Source organism: Typha angustifolia, chromosome 15 (assembly GCF_048772165.1).
Source record: "Typha angustifolia cultivar Huaian chromosome 15, ASM4877216v1, whole genome shotgun sequence".
Lineage (NCBI taxonomy): Eukaryota > Viridiplantae > Streptophyta > Magnoliopsida > Poales > Typhaceae > Typha > Typha angustifolia.
In genome coordinates this window covers 2,525,305-2,540,715 of record NC_133253.1, presented here as the reverse complement: position 1 = coordinate 2,540,715, position 15,411 = coordinate 2,525,305, and the positions used below count along the sequence as shown (strand labels likewise).

Below are 15,411 nucleotides of genomic sequence, written 5' to 3'. Positions count from 1 at the left end.
ATATAACCCCTAAACCAATAAGAATTCCTCTTTCGCATCCGCTACTCACGTGCAGTACACGTGAGTAGAGCCCAGCGCGTGCAATCATGGTCCCGGAATTAGAATGTCTAAAATTCCGGATCTGGAGTTGGACCTCCCATCAGATCCGAAACAGCATCGGCTTGTGCGTCCGAAATATTATACCAATTATTAAACATCTGCACGCGATACGCGCATTGGAGATTGACTGAGATGGTGAGATCCCATTCTTTAATTTCCGAAGCACAAATCCACAGCCAATTCCTTGGAATATTTTGATAATTTTCGCCTGAGAATAATACAGTAGTGTGAAAGGGCTGACTGGGATGAGTACATAAGTTATGTGCATAGTATAAACTCATTATAATTTATTTGAAAAAAAATTAATTTAATTATCCAGACTATATTCGACGATGCTTACTGCTCATAGATTTATTAAAGGAAAAACAAGCATACGTTGAGATGAACCAAAACCAAAATACTTCGTGTGTCACTCCAATTTACTTAGCCCTTAACTAAACCAGATAATGTACGTAGAAGAAAAGAGAAAGGAAATTAGAGTAAGCTGTTATTAGCTAAGCAAAGCCCATCAATTGACCGGTGATATGAGAAAATGCCGAGGCATCGGAGACAGCGGAGCTTCGGAGTACGCAATCGAGCGGCCCCCGGAACGCCCGAGATTTCCGAAGCCGTGCCGTCTCGGGCGTTAGGAGGGACGTCAAACAAAGACTACCTCTACCACCGGGATTCACGCTACGGTCACCGCGGTGGGAATAAGATACCACCAACAAAGCTACGCCATGGAGAAAGCCATACGTATGCCACAAACATCGAAGCAAAGAAGCAAACGAATGGCGATAAGATCCAACAAAGGATTCGATTCCCCAAATACTTCCATGAGGGTCCCAATTCCAAGCCTTAAAACTGGGATTCAACCCCCATTCGTGCGCCCTCAGTTACTGTTCTGCAAGCTCTCTGACCATAGACTTTGACAAAATAAAGGGATGCATCAAAGAGTGTGACCAAAAATAAGATCATAAGCAATAACAACTTCACAAATAGTCCATACCATTTTCTCCATTCTAGCTTGTTTCTCTTCATCTCTACTTAATCTTGAGGTCGGATAAGATTATATAATACCAAGATATGCATTACATAAAGATACCAACTCCACTACTTTCCCCCGGTCTTTCTCTCACTGTGTAGTTCCTTCTAAGAATTCTTGTTGCAGCGAGATTGTTGGGAGTCCTGGTTGGAGCCTTGAAATTTGCCTTTGAAAGCCACGGATGAGCGCAAATTGTTGCTAAATTGACAAAAGCTTTCTCCTTGGAATTGATATAGGAGAATTTGCATATACTGATTTTGAGAAATAATGGAGTCTACAAGTACACGAGCAAGTCCTGTGATAAAGAGTCCATTCTCAAGTCCAAGCACAGGGTTCCTTCTGCGGAGAAGAATACTTGCATGGTAAACATCAACATCACTGCCTTATGACAAACTACTTCCATTATTAGCATTCTTCCAATAGATACATACACATATATGCATTCTTTGCAGTCTGACCTATTCTTGTAAGTGTCTTAATCTTAGGAGCCAAGAAACTGGCTTGCCGCCGTCTGTTTGCGTTCGGGTCGAGGGAAGAAGTTTCGAGCTGCATAAGGTTAGAACACAATCTGTCAGGTTTGAGATACTGGAACTGTGATCTCTAATTGTGTAGCTGATCTCTTTGGTCCTCATGCAGTCCCCTCTGGCTTCCAAGTGTGGTTACTTAAAGAAGGCTTTTCTCAAAACAGCAGATGTTGAATTGCCCCCAACATTTCCTGGTGGTTCACAGACATTTGAGATGGTTGCACTGTTCAGCTATGATTTCCCACTCTCTTTGGACCCTTTTACCGTCGTGGCTATCCGATGTGCAGCAGAATTTCTAGAGATGACGGAAGATTATGCGACTTCAAACCTAAGGCAGAGGTCAGACCTATATATTAACCAAGTTGTGTTACAGAGCTGGGATGATACACTGATAGTTCTACAGAAGTGCCAAATGTTGCTTCCTATATCTGAAGATCTTCTGCTAGTAAGTAGATGCGTCGAGTCTCTGGCCTTCATGGCCTGCATGGAGATTCTAGACCCTGAGCAAAGAAGAGACCGACCTGTCATCAGTCTGCAGGCTTTGGCTGGCCGTGCTTGGAACTCTGAAATAGTCAAGGAGATAGCTGGCCTAGACCTATGGATCAAAGATCTCATAGCCCTCCCCTTTGAATTTTTCAAGCGGATTATTGTGTCCTTGAGAAGACAAGGAATGAAGGAGAAGTATGTGAGCCCCATCATTCTGTTCTATGCCAACAAATGGGTGCTTTCAAAGAAGACCCATAAGTTCTGGGAGAATGTAGCTGAGCAAAATGGCGCTGATGATGCCAATAGCAAGGTTTCTGCAATTTTACAAGGAATACTTGAGTTGCTTCCAGCAGGAGAAAAGGCTAGTCCAGTAGTTCCAGTGGCATTTTATTTTGCCTTGCTTTCAAGATCTCTAACACTACAACTCAGCGAAGAAAGTAGGGGGAAGTTGCATCATCAAGTAGCATCTCTCCTACACTTTGCGCGAGTAGAAGACTTCCTTTTCCCCCAAAGCGGAGTAAAATACATTACGTCTAGCCCAGAGCTGGAAACAATGGAGAAAATCATTTCGATTCATCTGTCCAAGAGTGAGACGAGTTATATGGCAAGTACCCCTTTGCATAGCGGCTCAGCAGTTGCAGAATTATGGGATCGTTATCTCTCACAAATTGCAGGTGATCCAAATCTAGGACCTGGTAAATTCAAAGAACTAATAGAGATGATACCAGTGACCAGTCGACAGACACATGATCATCTATATGAAGCAATGAACACCTTTTTACTGGTAAAGATTCTCAGAACTTAATTATTTTCTTCATACCACCAGCAAGTTCCTTTGATATTTTGTTATTTCTTTATCATAGAAGGTCCAACTTTGAACCAGTGCAAGAAATAGATCTTGCTATAACTCACGGGTAACTTTTCAGGAACACCCACATTTATCTAGTGAAGAAAAGGCTTCAGTCTGTAAATACCTCAACTGTCAGAAGCTATCACAGGAGACGTGTATCCAAGCAGTTCAAAATGAGTTCATGCCGCTCCGGCTAATAGTTCAAGCACTCTTTGTTCAACAGTTGCACACTCATCAGGCCTTCAAAGACTGCTCGGAGTCTTTCCGTTATATTAACTGCAGGGAATTCTCAGGAACTATTCCAAGTTCAAGGTGCCAGTTTCTCAAAAGTGAGAATATAGGAGAAACCCCATATAAGCAAGCAACTGGAATGGAAGAGAATATAAGTGCACCGCTCAGCTCTGTGCTGCACAATGGCCTTGCCATCCAGAGTACAGGACTGTCTGAAGGCGAATATGAGTCTACAAGCTTTAGGATTCAGGCGCTCGAACAGGAAATTTTTTCATTGAAGCAAAGCCTTCAGAGAAAGAACAGTTCAAAGGAATCAGCTCAGAAAAATCCCAGAATACCGAGCTTTAGGCTGCTTAGATTGGAGAGAAGGGCCACCGTTACGAAAAGAAATCCAGTTGGCCAGGCTAGAAGTTGCATTGGCTCTATGAGTTGGACTTCCCAAAGGAAGTATGCTAATAGGATACTGAAGGTTTTCAGGAGAATAGTCATGTTAGGAAAGGCAAATCTAAGATAAAAATAAAATAAAATAAAAGCTTCTTCTGCTCTCCCAAATGGTTCGCTTAGTTGTAGAAGCAAAACCTTGCATGATATGTATGACCATTAGAATGAACCAGTAAAATGCAGGGAAAGCTAATGCGATGAGGATCTCATGTTTCTAATTCTGTGACAATAGTTTCAGTCAGAGATAATGTAGTCTATTAAACCCCTTTGGTTCTTTTATCTCATATATTCAATGCTGTACAAGAACTTTGCTAACCCCTTGGATTTTCAGCTAAATACTTCTGTGATCAAGATCTTGGTAATCATTACTCAGATAAGTACAATTGGGCACTCAGCTTACGAGCTGGCATGAGTATAAAAGAAAAGGATAGCATCCCAGTGCATAACTTATCCACCAATGTAGCATTTGAGACAGGAAGATATACACAAACTTACCCTTGACACTGAAGATGTTGTTTACATGCTTGAATTCATCCCTTGGATTGTAGTGGGGACAATTACGTCACACTAGAATGACATCCTCTTAAAAACCTCACACGATCTCATTTATACCTCAATGTCTACCAATTATCCTCCAATAAGATGCTCATGCCTAGTTTATAGGTAATGCACATGCCTATGCAATAAAGTTGCCTGACAATGTTATGTGATAATGATCATGCTTTACAGATCTTTAGCCAAAGTTTGTTATAGCAAGAAAATTGCTCAGAGCATTCAACGATTAATATTCTACCTAATATTTTTCAATTTACTGCTTCCTGTGTTGGAATGTTAAGTTCCACAGATTAATATTAAATGAAGGGTTGTGATGTTACTAAATGAACTGATATCAGTATGGCAAATTACTTTTTTAAACAACTTATCAAACCATCATAACATTCAAGATATCTGAGAGAACCATGTGTATAAGAAAACAAGCATCCTTTTATACACAATAAAAAAATCATAATCTAATAAAACAGCATGGGTCAATTATTGAGTGTATAACATGTTGGAAAGTTTTGATTATAACCTAAATTTCACTTTCTTAACTTTCAAGTATTTGCAATTTGCAGTATCTCAAAACAGGATTCATATGATGCAGCATCCATCATACTTAGAAAAAGACATGACAGAAGAAATACGCAAAGAAAGATCAGTCCAAACTTAAATTCCTAATGGATGCTCTACATATCAAATTGAGAAGAATTAGTACATACCACATCATATAAGGGTGTGAATTGATACTAGATGGAAATCCCAGGAATGCTGCAATTCAGAAGATTAGCATCACAGTGATTGATCTGCTCACAAAACATGTCTGACTGCCATATCCACTTTTCCAGTATGTCATGCTTTATGCCTTTTCTCCTGAAGCTATGTGAATCACCATAAAATACAACAAAATCAAACAAATAGCTATCTCTAACTCTCTTTATGGCACTGATATAAAATGAAGTGGTTCCTTAATGAAGTTTTGCACCATTATCGCCCAAGTGCGGCCATTGGGCATTATTCCACCATTTACTGCTCTATGTAGGAGAACACTGGCATCATCAAGCATATTGGCCTTGCAATGCCAGCTAATGAGAATATTGTAAGTGATCACATCTGGAACTACCCCTTCATTATGTAGCTTTTCTAGAAGATTCAGAGCAGCATGCATCCACCCCATCTTGCACAAGCCATTTATTAAGGTATTATAAGTGACAATATCAGGTGTAAATCCTCGATTGAGCATTTCTTTTAAGAGTTCGAGTGCTTCATGCACTCTTCGCTTTTTACATAGCCCATTAATTAAAAGATTATATGAAACATTACTAGGTCGAACACCCTTCTTCATCATCTCCTCAAACAGTCCCAAGCTTTTCTCGACCTCTCCATCTCTGCAAAGTGCTTTTATCAGTCCATTGTAGGTTATAACATCAAGTGCGCACCCATCAAGTATCATCTCGTTAGTAAGTTTTAGAGCTTCTTGCCACTTTCCCTTCTGTAATAAGGCCTGGATTAGGGTATTATAAGTTACACTATTAGCAATGACACCTTCCAATAATAAATTCTGATATAAATACTGTGCATCCTCCACTTGATCATCCTTGCACAACTGATAGATTATGGAATTATATGTACATGCATCAAGCCTGCAACCTTGCTTCTTCATCTCTTCAATAACTCCCATGGCGTCGTCGATTTTATGGTCCTTGCACAGACCATGTATGAGGCAATTGTATCCCACAGAATTAAGCCTCAAACCTTTTGAAGACATTTCCTCTAAAATTGCATTAGTGTCCTCCCACAAACCATTCTTGCAAAAACTATGGATTAAAGTGGTGTAAGTGATAACATTCGGCATGCAATCTTTTGTCCCCATCTCTTTGAGCAATTGCATAGCTGATCCCAACCTCCCTTCCTTACAGAGCCCACGGATTAGAATGTTGTATGTGTAAACATCAGGATAAAACCCACTTGATATCATATACTCGTAAAGATCTTTCGCTTCGTCAAATCTTCCTTCATTCAAATATCCATTCATAACCGTGTTAAATAAAACCACGTTCAAGTTTGGTACTCTATTTAAAAGAGCTCTTGCTTCTTCCAGTTGCCCCTTCCTACACAAGCCTTGCAACAAAATTCCATAGGTTTGTGCATTCGGGCTACACCTTCGAAGCAGCATTCTGTCAACCAACCTCGCTGCCTCCCTCACATTGCCTATCTTGCAGAGCCCACTGACGACATCATTAAAGGTACTCACATCAGGTGGACAGCCCATAAGAAACATCTCCTCCAAAAGCTTCAACGCATCATGCACCCTACTCTCCTTGCAGAGAGCATGAACCAAAGTCTGATATACAACTGCGTCTGGCACACACCCATATCTCGCCATGCCTCTGAGCAGAGAGCACGCAGAATCTACCTCATTCACAGAGCACAGCGCCTTCATCACGATTGAGAACGTGAAAGTAGTCGGCGAGATCCCTCTTCGAAGCATCCGACGAAACAAAATCGCTGCATCCCTGTAACAATTTGCACCGACCAATACATCCAATGCAACATTACATGACCGGAAGGTCGGTTGGCAACCGAACAACTCAGACATTTCATCAAGCATCTGCGTTGCGGCACCCGGGATGCCAGCTTTCCCGTAACAACTAATGAGAAAAACAAACAAAGGCTCTTTCAAAACGATACCTTCCCCTTTGGATCTGTAAAGCACATCATATATAGTCTTGTACTCACCGGCATCGGCCAATTTCCTGACGAGAGCGAAGTAGACGTCGAAGGTGTTGGAATAGCCCTTTTGGGAGGAAACCCAATTAAAGATCTGCATTGAAATCGAGATATCAAGGGGGAGATCGAGAAGCTTGCAAAGTCTTCGCGGGGTGATGGAATTGAGGGATTTCCGGAGCTGTTCGAGATCGAACGGTTTGAGAAGCTCCTCCCACTCGTTCTCGGAAGCCATCTTGGGGCCATGAGACCCGTCGTCGCTTGCAGAGGAGGAAGAACACAGGAGATTACGACGGTAGCGATTGAGAAGAGGTAGCTTCTTCGTGGTAAGAGGTGCAAAGTTCCATCTTTTTAGCATAGCTCCTCATAACCGACTTGGAAAAGGTGAGGCTTCTACGGCGGTAGGAACAGACAACGGGGAGCAGCGGCAACGGTAGCAGGAGAAGAATCGACGGCGACGGAGGAAGTAGCTGGAGCGGGAGGTGGTGAGGGTACGAAGAGGAGGAACGAGGAATTCTCCGGGAAAGAAACGGAGACAAACATAGAAGGAGGGAGTTTCTCTCAGTCCCAATCGGACACTTAGGTCTACTACTTTACTTGGGGCTTTATTTGGGCTAAAGCTATAATATCGGCCTCCGGAACCTCAACTTACCTGTCGACTTGGTTTGTTTTAATAGTCTTATTTTTTAATTTTAATATTTTTAAGAATAAATTTAATTAAATATAAAAAAATATAAAAAAATATTTGATTACTAAACCTAGTTCAGTTAGATCTCTGAACTCAAAAGCAAACAAGGGCTTACTCTTTTTTCTTTTTCTTTTTTGTCTTGACAAATTTATCAAAACACCTTATTCTTTTCCTTTATTATCATTCACATCCAACCATATAATTATTTTAAATTTTTTTACATAATTGCTATGAATTTACTTTTTTTTATATATATATCACAATTGCTAGGAAAATCTCTCTATTCATTTAGAATTACCATTGTGGTTAATCTTTAATAAAGTATTTAAAGTTTAAAAATAAATATATATAATTGACTCAAATACTTTTTATCATGAAGTTTAGGGCATGGAATATCAATCAATGGTTTTTTTTTCCTTGCCTAAAACAAAATTTTTTCCCCCTTACACTATTAAATCATTTATACAAAACTAAATGGTTAAAGAGTTGAGAGGGTTAAATGCCATCATCCTCACTACCTTTGGAATCATTATTACAATGAGCATAGAAAGATATGGATGCCATATTAATTGATGTATTTGAAGACTAATTGAGAAGTAGTTAATTACAAGCTCCCTCTTTTTTGAAACACATCTCCTTTCTCCCTTTTAAAAAAATATATATTTAAATATAAGAAATCCCTTTTGTACCATGATATATTTAAAAACCAAATTTACTTTTTTTGTTTAAAAAGAAATTAATTTAAAAAAATTTCACACATGGTATTCAAAATAATTTCCTACATAACAATGTTTCTTTAGTCGCTTTCTCTAAATTTTCTCTATCCCCTAATTTTGCATTAAAATTATCTTTTTTATATTACAGATTAGAAAGCAAATATCAAATTATCCCTGCTATATGTTAAAAAAATATATTTAAATTACTCCACATATAAGCCTAATTATAATTTCACCTTTGAATCGACTAAAATTACTTCAAAAATCATATCTCATCTCGCCAATCGTTCATATATCTCCTTCTAAAAATTAAAAAAATTTACTTAATCATTTTATCCATCTCCTTTCTTCTTACTTAAGTTTGGATTGCAACCTGCGAAGGAGCTGAGCCTACGCAACATGGTTACAGCTCATACTCGATCTAAAATTAATATTATATTTATTTAAGCTCAACTCGACTCAAGCCCAAACTTTGAACACCGCCTCCTCCCCGCGCACCCTCTTCCTTAATTTTTTTATATGCAAATATTATTGGTTAGTAAATTGATGCGATTTAGACTAGATCGAATCATCTCGAAAAATATTAGGTTCAATGTATTGAGTCTAGTTATCCTATTTATTATTTTTATATAGTTTAGTTAAAGTCTTAGTAGGTTAGAATTTTACTTAATTAGCTAAAATTAACTCTATGTAATTTTAGGAAAAAATTCGCAGAATATTCTACATATATCTGAATAATATTAAACCAATCGGATAAGATCACCAACCTACAACTTTAGTATTCACGATTTCTCCAAATTCGAAATCTATCTGCGGATAAATGAAGGGTTAATATGAAAATATAGGGAAGAGTGGTTTAGTTAAATTTGTTTGACATTTTGATTTAATCTCTATAAATAGTGCATTATGGCTTGTATCTTAGATATGCTTAGAAAGAAAAATTAATTACACTTATATCTCTCTCAACTAGGCAGCGTCATTTCTTTCGTTGGCACGGTTTCGTCTAACTTTTAATTTCTCTCTGCTGTCAATCCCCTTAGTTCTGCAGGGCAGATCTATTTCTCCCTTTTCATCTTTTTATCTTAACCATCTATACCTCCCGTACGATTTTTACCACAATTATAGACTAGTTTTCTCGTTTTCCAAACCAAGTGTTTATGCTGTTTATACAAGTTGAATACAAGGAGAAAATTTAAATCTAAGGCATTGGACTAGTATTTATCATAATTTTAATAAAAAAATTTTAATATTTTTCTCACTTTATATCGCATTAAAAATAATTATTATATTTTTAAAATATCAGTTATCATACGAAATGTATTCCCCGAATAGATTCGTCGTTTTGCTGATAGAATAGAACAAATATATATAATTAAAAGTAATTATTATACCATTAGATTAAGTTAGATTATATTTGATTATAAATAAATATTAAAATAGCTAGTCTAAATTTTCGAGTAAAAAAGGGGTAAGTCCACCGTGTATACTACTAACTTCACTCCTTGAACTTCGTGACATAAATAATAGAAATACAAATTAAATGAGAGTTTTTGACCAAATTTGCTATGTTGCAATTTATTTTTATCGAAATAGTCTAACATTTAAATTATTACTAAATAGGTCTAATTTACCATAGCTCTGAAAAAAGGATTAAACTAATTAGTATTTTATTTCTAAACAGAAATGCTAATTAATTTAGCATTTTTATTTTATCCTAAAACACGATTAATTTAACATTATATATATATTATTTTAACTTAATTTTTCAACGGTTAATAAAAAAATCACATAAGAATAAAAATACTGAACTAATTAATAATTTTTAAAATATTAATTAATTAATTATTTTTATTAGGGCTATAGTAAATTAGTTTTCATATGGTGGGGGGTTGTTTGGTAAAAAACAAATTGGTGCTCAAAGTACACCTAAAAAAAGAAAGAAAAAAAAAAGGACAAAAGGGCAATGAAGAGTGCGATCCAGGGCTGTCAGGCTTGATGAGCTCGGCTCGGGTGAAGCTCGAGTCCAGCTCGGCTCAATTAGAGTTGAGCTAAGCCCGAGCCATTATAATAGGCTTGAAATTAATATCGAGCCGAGCCTGAGCTGGAGCCGGCTCGCTCAAGTTCGACTCGATAAGCTCGATAGCCTAACTCCCTATAACTAAGGACACGTGGCATAAAGAAATATTGCCACGTGTCCCTCATTAACCCATCCTCACCCGTAACCCATTCAACATTCATCACCCTCAGCTACCCCACCCTCATCCATCTCATCACGTCACCTTTCCCATCATCAATTCCCTCACCACCCCACCCTCACCCTCACTCTCACCCTCATCCACCCGATCACCACTCCTAACCTCACCCCACGAGACGCCACCTCCTCCCTCCCCGTCGGCCTCCATCGACAACGATGGCAAGCCACCACCACGCCGCCACGCCTTCCTCTCCGTCGGCCTCCTCCTCCTCCTCTATCGTTAGCTTCCTCCTCTTCCTCGTCGACTTCATCCTCCTCCTTCATTCACCATCTCCTCCTCGTCGCCTCCTTCGCCATCCGTCTCCGACTCCTTCGGCAAGCCGATGTCCATGTCGCCACCGCCTCATTCTCTAATTAAGCCTGAGCTTTGCTCGGGCTCGGCTCGGGCTCGATTAGGCTCAGCTCGGGGTCGGCTCGAATTGAGCTGAGCCGAGCCTGAGCAACATTATGAGGCTCGAAATTACTTTCGAGCCGAGCCGAGCCAGGCTCGGCTCGTTTACACACTAATTGAAGATGTTACTTGGATGGACCGACATTTCCGTAATCGTCACGGCAAATGTTTTTGTAACAACCCAACCAAAAAAAAAAATTAATTTTGCATGGGCACGACGTGGCCGGCCACAGTGTGACCGGCCTCGTGCCCATGCAGTGGGGCTGCGTGGGGGAGGTGCCACGCACCCCCCCTCGCGTCGCCGCAGCCAACCGGCTGCGGCCATCTGGCAGCGGCGGGCCCCAGCGCCGCCATAGCCACCGCCAACCTCCCACCGCCTTTTCTCTCTCTCTTTAAATCTCTCTCTCTCTCTCTCTCTCTGGATGCTCTCTCTATCTCTCTCTCTCTCTCTCGCCGAGGCCGGTCGTCGCCGTCGCCACCTCCTCGAGCGCCGGTGAGCTTCTCTCTCTCTCCCTCTCTCTCTCTCTCTCTCTCTCTCTCTCTCTCCCTCTCTCTCTCTCTCTTTCTTGCCCGAGGGTGGGCTCGTCGGAGCCGAGCCACCGACGAGAGGCCGGCCGCTGGCTGGCCAGCAACGGCCGGTGCCCTCCCCGCCGGCCCGGGTCCGCAACCTCCTCCCTCACCTCCTCTCTTTCTTCTCTTCCGCTTCTCTTCTTCTTCTTCTTCTTCTTCTTCTTCTTCTTTCTTTCTTTCTTTCTTTCTTTTTCTCCTTCTTCCTCAGCTCCTCTTTTCTCTTTCTGCACAGTGTTGGGCTCGGCCCAGCACTGTAGCAGACAGTGCTGGGCCGAGCCCAGCACTGATGGCAGTTGTAATTAAATTATTAATTAATTAGTTTATTTATGTTATTTATTTAAGTATTTTGCTTCTTAATTAATGCAAATAGATTATTTAGACATTAACTATTTTAATAATATTATATATCCTTCAATGTAATTTTATTAATGATAATTTTTATAATTAATGATTAATTAGGCATAAATATAGGTAATACTTATATTTATTTATTTACTTACTTATATGTATATTAGATTAATAGATAAATTTGTAAATTATAATTATTAGATTTATATTCTAATATTCTTATGATATACATTTTTTAAGTAATTCTATTAATTTATTATACATTATTATTTTGTAACAAAGAAGATAATGGCTACATAGTCCCTAATTAATCAAGATATAATTTAATTATAATTAGGTTTTTATCTATATTTATATTTTATTTATAATAAAAATCTAGCCAATTATAAAAATAAGTAGAAATTCTAAAATCTAATAAATCATCATATTTTACTCGAACGGATTATAATGGGATAAACAACTAACTTTACGTTACTTAAACATTTTCAGACGATCCCGAACCCCTTATTTGAGACCCCGTGGACCTTGCTAGCGATGAGTGTCACTCGGTTACCTGACGGACGTGAGAGATGCGTGGTTTGTATCTTCTGATCAGACGGTGAGTAGTCTTATCCCCTAGATCCCTTTCTCAAATTAGGTTATATTATATATTATGTACATGCATGTTTTGGCCTCCAGCATAATTATATGACTTTATATAGAGATGATTTCAGTCGAGCATATTTTATCATGCATTTGATTAGACTGATCTGGGATATGAGTACATTGGTGATATATAGAGATGATTGGAGATGATTATACTGTTATGATTTTATGTCGAGATGATTTCTAGTATGAGTGTGCATGTGATAGACTAGCGAAAGTATGCATGTGTTAGATACATGGTTGGAGACTACATTGCAGCATTTTTCTCTTGATTCCTGTTCCACCTAAATTCCTATTATGCATTGACTCGTTATTGTACTGGATATATGCATATGATCTGTCATTTAAAAAGAAAGCATGAAATATAATTGATAGGATAGTTGATAGAAAGCGTGGGAATACCCGAGTATGCGCCAGGGTTAGGGGTGCCTGGATTGATGATTATAGTCGCTGATATGCGATATCTCGTGGCCCATGTCCGAGGTCAGTTGAGTCTGTGCTTACAGACAATCGGACACATGCCGTTCGCCAGGGCATATATGGCGAGTTATCCTCACGAGGTTTCTATCAACTATGTGGGGTGCCTGGTCTGGATGGATGTTGATACCCTTAGCGGATGGCAGGGTATGGTTATATTTGAGATACTCCTTGCGGATGGCAGAGCATGCATCATGTGTCATATTTGAGAGAGAGAGTTATGATGATAGATGACATGGAGATTTGTTTACTCATGGTCGAGGATTATATACTTTTATCAGTTATGACGTGTTATCTACTTTTCATTTATATATTATTGAGGATACATTCATATACTCATTCATGACATGATACTCTTTCTGATTCATATTATCCAGTACATGATTTACTCTCTGTTTGGCATCACTGATTCGGGGTAAGGTCTATTCACTGAGCCTTTTGCTCATGACTCTCTTTATTTCTTTTCTAACCCCCTCAGATATGTGGTACGTGATAGCGACTTGAGAAGATATTTTAGAGCGAAGATGAGGTGAGCTATAGATACGAGATGGTATAGATGATAGTTTATATAGAAATCGAGTTGTACCAATATTTGATATTTGTACTCTTTTGTATTAGACAATGATTTGTATAATACAGGTCGAATCATAGTGTACCCTTGTATTAGTTATTTTAGTTGTATCTTGATGGTTTGTTGTGGCATGTGTGGGTCCTGCCAGATTATGTAGCGGTCTAGTGTATATTATTGTGGACTTTGATATTCATATGTTAACAGGTTTATTTGGTTAAGAGTATGATTTATTTAGTGATGGATATGTTAGCAGGTGTTATTTGATGATGTCATGAACGTATGTGCACAGGAGTGTATCTGTGCGTGACGGGCCCCGCCCGACCTGTCGCGTGCGCCGCGCGTGCCGTGTGGGCGCGTGTGCGTGCCGGGCAGGGGCGTTACAGTTTTTATAGCAAGTTTTATGAATGAACGAAAATTATCCTTGGATATGATTTCAAAGGTGCACGGATTCATTCACCGCAGAAAGTTTGTCGCATTGCTTCGTAGTTATTTTGTTTTACTATATTCTGTGCTTGTTTCTTAGTGAATCATAACATATTCCTTCAAGCAAAGATGTCTCAAATTGAAGCTTAATATATATTGTATTTATTCAATTGCAATCAAGCTTGATATATTATACCGCTTTAGCCGTAGGAATAAAGCTGTTAACTGGAAGATTAATTTCATATGGTAATTATAGAATATCTGCGTGTCTATAATTAAGCTTTTTAAAACCCTACTTTATTATAAGTATTTATTAATCGACCCCTGCATTATCAATTTAATCCTCAAAAATACTATAAATTAATTTGTTTAGGTTTATATATATATACGTATTTGACTAATTATATTTTAAAATATAATTTATATTTATGTAATATGTCTAGATTTTATTTGTGAACATATGCATTATATGAGATATTTAATGAAGAATATTAAATTAAAAAATTAATCTTGAAATTAAAGTATTCGAAACGATTTTAGAATCATTATTGAAGTGCTTAAACGGTATTATAATAATTAAAAAAGTGTGAAATTTTAGCTAATGATAGAGGAATAAGTACCCTGCATTCAACTGTTTAGTTTTACGTTTGAATAAGATGTTTGAATACACCTTGTAAGCGGTCACATCAGTGGTGACGTTCACAGATTAGTTACCTTCGGTTAAATACTTTTTTTAAAGATTTAAATCTGTAATATTAATAAGATAATGTGTAAATTATAATACAAACAAAAGACATGCGTTTTTATCAATCTCTCTCTCTCTCTTTCTCTCTCTCTCTCTCTCTCTCTCTATATATATATATATATTTATATATAATCTATTTTTGTGTGGCCGAAACCGTCAGTATTACACGAGTATTATTCCAAGGCCAGTCATGTACTACCATCAGTACTACTTTTGTTAGATTTTTATGCCATTTCAGGACCACACTTCTTATCCCGACGATCCATCAGCTGTCATCTGCCTCCCAAAATTGAGGCCCATTCCACTTACGCCAACTGTAGAGATTAGAGCAGAGCAAGTGGAAGAGTGGGTGAGTGGTCCGGAGCCGTATATAAAACACATTATCCATGAGCCCGTGAAGCCGTGACCTACTTTTATAATAATAATAATAATAATAATAAGGTAAATACTTTAATGTACCTTTAAAAATTATAATCTTAATCCAACGGCTATAATAGTCAGTTTTCATACCCGGTATCGGTTTCAAAATCACATTAGGTAAGAAAAAGAATATGATAGTGTGCTTAACTTCCCAATTTTCTTGTTATACCCTTAAAATTTTAACCATTAGATCTTCATCAAAGTTATTAATAAACAATTAATTTTACGGTACGGAAGAAGCGTT

At 38.3% G+C, this 15,411-nt stretch overlaps 2 protein-coding genes across 2 annotated transcripts; one reads left to right on the top strand and one right to left on the bottom strand.

Annotated features, from left to right (window-relative positions):
- The first annotated feature begins 1,002 nt into the window (after window positions 1–1,002).
- LOC140777208 (BTB/POZ domain-containing protein At5g48130) lies at window positions 1,003–4,893 on the top strand. Its single transcript, XM_073121159.1, has 4 exons — window positions 1,003–1,485; window positions 1,609–1,678; window positions 1,760–2,917; window positions 3,060–4,893. The coding sequence occupies exons 1-4, from the start codon at window positions 1,391–1,393 to the stop codon at window positions 3,726–3,728; spliced, it is 1,992 nt and encodes a 663-aa protein (XP_072977260.1). The 5' UTR covers window positions 1,003–1,390; the 3' UTR covers window positions 3,729–4,893.
- Window positions 3,539–7,533, bottom strand: LOC140777206 (uncharacterized). The gene is made up of 2 exons (XM_073121157.1): window positions 4,915–7,533; window positions 3,539–3,677 (listed from the first exon to the last, which is right to left on the bottom strand). The coding sequence occupies exon 1, from the start codon at window positions 7,275–7,277 to the stop codon at window positions 5,130–5,132; it is 2,148 nt and encodes a 715-aa protein (XP_072977258.1). The 5' UTR covers window positions 7,278–7,533; the 3' UTR covers window positions 3,539–3,677; window positions 4,915–5,129.
- Window positions 7,534–15,411: the final 7,878 nt, after the last annotated feature.